Source organism: Semicossyphus pulcher, unplaced genomic scaffold, assembly GCF_022749685.1.
Source record: "Semicossyphus pulcher isolate SPU_LCO1_2020_fin unplaced genomic scaffold, fSemPul1.0.p SCAF_7, whole genome shotgun sequence".
Classification (NCBI taxonomy): Eukaryota; Metazoa; Chordata; class Actinopteri; order Labriformes; family Labridae; genus Semicossyphus; species Semicossyphus pulcher.
This window is the reverse complement of record NW_027211748.1, coordinates 32,679,065-32,684,626: the sequence shown is the minus strand read 5'-3', so window position 1 is coordinate 32,684,626 and position 5,562 is coordinate 32,679,065. Positions and strand designations below refer to the sequence as shown.

The window sequence follows — 5,562 nt, the reverse complement described above, 5'->3', positions numbered from 1 at the left end:
TCTTCTACTATTTCTTCGTAAGGAAGAATGCTGCTGCTCCCTGCCGTTCACTCGGTGAGCTTCACATGAATGGGCCTTTCTCAAACCTGCCCACTCACACTCCGTCACACACACGTATGTATGTATATATATATATCTATATATATAGATATATATATATATCTATATATATAGATATATATATATATACACACAGTACTGTGCAAAAGTTTTACAGTGTGAAAAAATGCTGTAAACTAAGAATGCTTTCAAAAATGGAAGTGTTAATAGTTTATTTCCATCAATGAACAGAAGAGAAATCTGAATCAGATCAATATCTGGTGTGACCACTCTTTGCCTTCTAAACAGCATCAGTTCTTCTCGGTACACTTGCACACAGTTTCTGAAGGAACTCAGCTGGTAGGTTGTTCCAAACATGTTGGAGAACTAACCACAGATCTTCTGTGGATGTAGGCTTCCTCAGATCCTTCTGTCTCTTCATGTCATCCCAGACAGACTCCATGATGTTGAGATCAGGGCTCTGTGGGGGCCATACCATCAGCTCCAGGACTTCTTGTTCTTCTTCACGCTGAAGATAGTTCTTAATGACATTGACTGTATGTTTGGGGTCGTTGTCCTGCTGCAGAATACATGTGGGGCCAATCATACGCCTCTCTGATGGTATTGCATGATGGATAAGTATCTGCCTGTATTTCTCAGCATTGAGGACACCATTAATCCTGACCAAATCTCCGACTCCATTTGCAGAAATGCAGCCCCAAACTTGAAGGAACCTCCAGCATGCTTCACTGCTGCCTGCAGACACTCGTTATCGTAGCGCTCTCCAGCCCTTCGGCGAACAAACTGCCTTCTGCTGCAGCCAAATATTTCACATTCTGACTCTTCAGTCCAGAGCACCTGCTGCCATTTCTCTGCAGCCCAGTTCCTATGTGTTTGAGCATCGTTGAGTTGCTCGGCCTTGTTTCCATGTCGGAGGCTTTTTGCTGCAGCTCTTCCATGAAGACCACTTGTGGCCAGACTCCTCCGGACAGTAGATGGGTGTACCTGGGTCCCACTGGTTTCTGCCAGTTCTGAGCTGATGGCTCTGCTGGACATCTTCCCATTTGGAAGGGAAATAAGCTCGATGTGTTTTTCACCTGCTGCACTAAGTTTCCTCGGCCGACCACTGCGTCTACGATCCTCAACGTCGCCCGTTTCTTTGTGCTTCTTCCAAAGAGCTTGAACAGCACATCTTGAAACCCCAGTGAGCTTTGACATCTTTGTCTGGGAGAGACCTTGCTGATGCAGTATAACTACCTTGTGTCTTGTTGCTGTGCTCAGTCTTGCCATGGTGTCTGACCTGTGACATGAAACTTCCACAGCCTCACCTTGGTAGCAGAGTTTGGCTGTTCCTCAGCCAGTTTTAAGCCTCCTACACAGCTGTTTCTGTTTCACTTAATGACTGTGTTTCAACCTACATGTGTCACTGATGATCATTAGCACCTGTCTGGTATCATTGGTTGATCATACACCTGACTATAATCCTACTACATCCCTGACTGTGTGCAGGTGTACCTGTAAGAACTGATGCTGGTTTGAAAGCAAAGCGTAGTAACACCAGATATTGATTTGATTTAGGTTTTCTTTTGTTCGCTCACTGATCGTTTTGTAAATTGATCAAAATAAACAATTATTATTTATATTTTTGAAAGCATTCTTTCACACCTGCCTAAAACTCTTGCACAGTACTGTATACAGGATATATATACATACTGTATATGAAATATACAGTATATACATACAGTATATACTGTATATATATGTGTATATATCACAGATGTAATACTGGTAGATAAGTAATTATTTTAGAAATGATTAGCGATCAGCAAAGATTTAACCAACTGAATAAATGAATGAAAACAGGATCAGAGGACATGGTCGGTGTTTTCAGATTTTATTTTCTTCATACTTCATCGGAAACGTTTTTTCAGAAACACCTCTATCAGACTTCCAGTCAGCTGACCTACACTCCGTTCACACCTGTCGCTCCACAGACACACCTGGAGGGGTCCTCATCATCACGGCGACAGGGAAACGCCTGGATGACCTGAGCAATGCGATTGGCCACAGCAGAGGAGCTGGCAGCGATGACTCTCCTGGACATCATGTCGAACTCTGAGCCTTGGGAGACACAAAAAGACCGATTAGAAAAGGACACGCCCCCCCACAGGTACCCTCAGGTGATACATGACATCACAAGTATGATGACATTGAGGATGTTGATTAGAATATTCATGATGATGATGATATTGACATTGTTGTTGATGATGATGCTTCTATCCACCTTGTACATTTCCTCAGTGCACTACCTGTCGGCACCTGAGTCTGAACCTTGAACCTGTCTTGATCCTTGCTTGTGCTGGATTAACTCTCAGATATATATCGCTTTGAACAATATCGAAATGAAATTGTAACATTGTAAGTCAGATACAGACCATCCGTATCCATGACAACACCTCCAGCCTCCTGGACAATGATGGCTGAGGCAGCGATGTCCCAGCAGTGCATACCAATGTGATAGTAGGCGTCGGCTCCGCCTGTCGCCACGTGACACATATCGACCGCTGCCGTCCCCATCGCACGCACACTGAAACACGTAAACAACATGCTAACATCGCACAAACAACACGCTAAAGACAAGTTAAAGACATCACAACACACGCATACTAAAGCACACTAACATCCCGTTAAAGATGTAACAACACACACACAGTGAAACATACAAACATCATGTTAAAGTCGTTCATACCCGTGAACAGGAAGCTTCAGCAGCCTGAAGATATTGGAGGTCATGGTTGACAGCGAGAGGTCATCCCGCTCAGCCCCAATCTCCGTCACCACCACACACCTGCTGACGTCTGATTGGAGGAGACAGGGCAGTCAGAACGATGAACACCTCGACACTTGGAGAACATGTCACATGTGTGTGTGATGTCACCTTCCTGTCCAGAAGCGTGCAGCGGTTCTTCATTCAGGAATGCTCCTCTTCCTCTCTGAGCGTAGAACAGTTTGTCCTCCACACAGCTGTACACGATGCCAAACTCTGTCTAACGACAACAACAACAACATGTCACTCCACTTCCTGTCTGACCCCCTGTGACCTCTGACGTGTACCTGACAGGTGAGTTTACCTGCTTGTTGACGGTGAAGGCGATGGAGATGGCTACAAATGGAAACCTGCCAAGGCAAAAGGCAAAGAAGTTTCAGCAGGTGTGACCCTCCTGTCTGTGACATCACAGTGTAGGCTGAGCGTCTCACCTGTGTACAAAGTTAACAGTCCCATCTATGGGGTCAATGATCCAAGTGGGGCTGTCGGTCAGCTCCAGATGCTCACCTGCCGCTACGGACTCCTCCCCAATGAACCTGAGGGTCACAGGTCAGAGGTCACTGTTTACCTGCCTACTTCCTCTCTGCTGTTGCCAGGCAGATTTTTCTACAGTCCTGCTGTCCAATCAGAATCAGCTTCAGTTAAAGGGTCATCCCACTGATGCTGAACCTGTGAATCGGCCCTCTCGGTCTGTTAACCAGCTGCTCAGGATCGGGTCTGAGTAGAATCCTAAAGGTCCCAGTTTGTGGTGACTTTGATATTGAATTTCCTGTTCTCAACTAATAAATACACCGAACCGCTTAGATAATAAGAACCCAACCTAAAGACAAACACAGTAGGAAACAGCATAACGCAGTAGAACCTGTGTTGAGGGTATTTTTTTCACACAGTAGAAAGCAGTAGAACACAGTAGCACACAGTAGAACATTGTAGAACATTGTAGAACACAGCAGAACCTGTGTTGAGGGTATTTGTTCTTGATGGCAGAGATGAGGATCTTCTCGACTCTTTGGTCCGTTTCTGTCACCAAATCAGCCGGAGAACTTTTCAACTTCACGTCTTTCTGCTGCTGAAATGCCGACAGGACGACCTGGAACACAGAGGAAGTAGTATCAGGAGTAATAGTAGTAGTACTTGTAGTAGTAGTAGTAGTAGTAGCAATAATAGTAGTAGTACTGCAGTAGTTATAGTTGTAGTTGTAGTTGTAGTAGCAGCAGCAGAAGTAGTAGAACGTAGTTGTAGTTGTAGTTGTTGTAGTTGTAGCAGCAGTAGTAGTAGTACTGCAGTAGCAGCAGCAGTTTGCAGCAGCAGTAGTAGCAGCAGTAGTAGCAGCAGTAGTAGTGGTACTGCAGTATTAGTAGTAGTAGTAGTTGTAGTAGTTGTAGTGGTAGTAGCAGTAGTAGTAGCAGCAATAGTAGAAGTACTGCAGTAGTAGTAGTAGTAGTAGTAGTAGTAGTAGTAGTAGCAGTAGCAGCAGTAGTAGTAGCAGCAGTAGTAGAAGTACTGCAGTATTAGTAGTAGTAGTAGAGGTACTGCAGTATTAGTAGTAGTAGTAGTAGTAGTAGTAGTAGTAGCAGCAGTAGCAGAAGTACTGCAGTAGTAGTAGTAGTAGTAGAGGTACTGCAGTATTAGTAGTAGTAGTAGTAGTAGTAGTAGTAGTAGCAGCAGTAGTAGAAGTACTGCAGTATTAGTATTAGTAGTAGTAGTAGTAGAAGTACTGCAGTATTAGTAGTAGTAGTAGTAGTAGCAGCAGTAGTAGAAGTACTGCAGTATTAGTAGTAGTAGTAGTAGTAGCAGCAGTAGTAGCAGCAGCAGTAGTAGAAGTACTGCAGTATTGGTAGTAGTAGTAGTAGTAGTAGTAGTAGCAGCAGTAGTAGAAGTACTACAGTATTAGTATTAGTAGTAGTAGTAGTAGAAGTACTGCAGTATTAGTAGTAGTATTAGTAGTAGTTCTGTGACCGGTGAGGTCATTTGAAGTTCAGCAGCTCAAACAAAAACATTCATTCTTCACATACCTTGCCATTTTTATCAAAGCTCGTTACGAAACTTTGACCTGAACATAAACTCATCATCATCTCTACTCTGCAGCTGAATGGACAGACACACCAACTGCTGTGCTGCTATTGGTCGATATCACACTTTAAAACAGAAACACTACCGAGTCATCCATTATTCTGACGTTGATTATTCACAGGATGTAACATCATTCTGAGCAATAAGTGAATTAAAAGAACAAAAACATGAATAACTTTTTTCCTCCGTCACTTTTATGTTTAAGTACATTCAGTCATTTTCTTTGATAATACAGGTCCTCTGACATCTCACTGAGGGCTGCACTGTGATTGAGCGATGGGTCTCTTACCTCACTGGCCTGTTTGGTGATGGAGATGCCGAAGTTCAGACAGTCAGTCCAGTCAGCCATGATGATGAAGAAGATAATGAAGGTGATGAGCAGAAAATTGGACAGAGTGAGACTTCCTGTCTGAGAAGAAGAAACACTAACGTCAGAGGATCAGAGGAGAAAGAAAAGAAGACAAAGAAAAGGAGGACAAGAAAGGAAGAAGAGGAGGAAAAGAGAGAGAGAGGGGTAAAGACAAAGAAAAGAAAAGGAAGATGTGGAAAATAGAGAGGAAAATAGAGAACGGCAAGAAGAGAAGAACAGGAGAGTAAACAGATGGGAAAAGAAATGCGAGAAG

The 5,562-nt window shown here is 43.6% G+C and overlaps 1 protein-coding gene across 1 annotated transcript; it reads right to left on the bottom strand.

The window, feature by feature from the left end:
• Positions 1–2,002: 2,002 nt before the first annotated feature.
• On the bottom strand, positions 2,003–5,303 carry LOC138611632 (inositol monophosphatase 1-like). Its single transcript, XM_069684806.1, has 8 exons — positions 5,229–5,303; positions 3,823–3,956; positions 3,298–3,402; positions 3,171–3,216; positions 2,978–3,086; positions 2,789–2,897; positions 2,475–2,626; positions 2,003–2,160 (listed from the first exon to the last, which is right to left on the bottom strand). Exons 1-8 carry the CDS (start codon positions 5,286–5,288, stop codon positions 2,003–2,005), a joined length of 873 nt encoding a protein of 290 aa, XP_069540907.1. The 5' UTR covers positions 5,289–5,303.
• Positions 5,304–5,562: the final 259 nt, after the last annotated feature.

Bases quoted from the DNA above. Each gene is read 5' to 3' on its own strand.
- LOC138611632 (XM_069684806.1), bottom strand. From the start codon at position 5,288: ATGGCTGACTGGACTGACTGTCTGAACTTCGGCATCTCCATCACCAAA. The intron at 3,403-3,822 runs GTTCTGCTGTGT...TGTGACCCTCAG, and splicing joins AACAAATACCCTCAACACAG to GTTCATTGGGGAGGAGTCCG. The intron at 3,087-3,170 runs GTAAACTCACCT...TGTTGTCGTTAG, and splicing joins CCTTCACCGTCAACAAGCAG to ACAGAGTTTGGCATCGTGTA.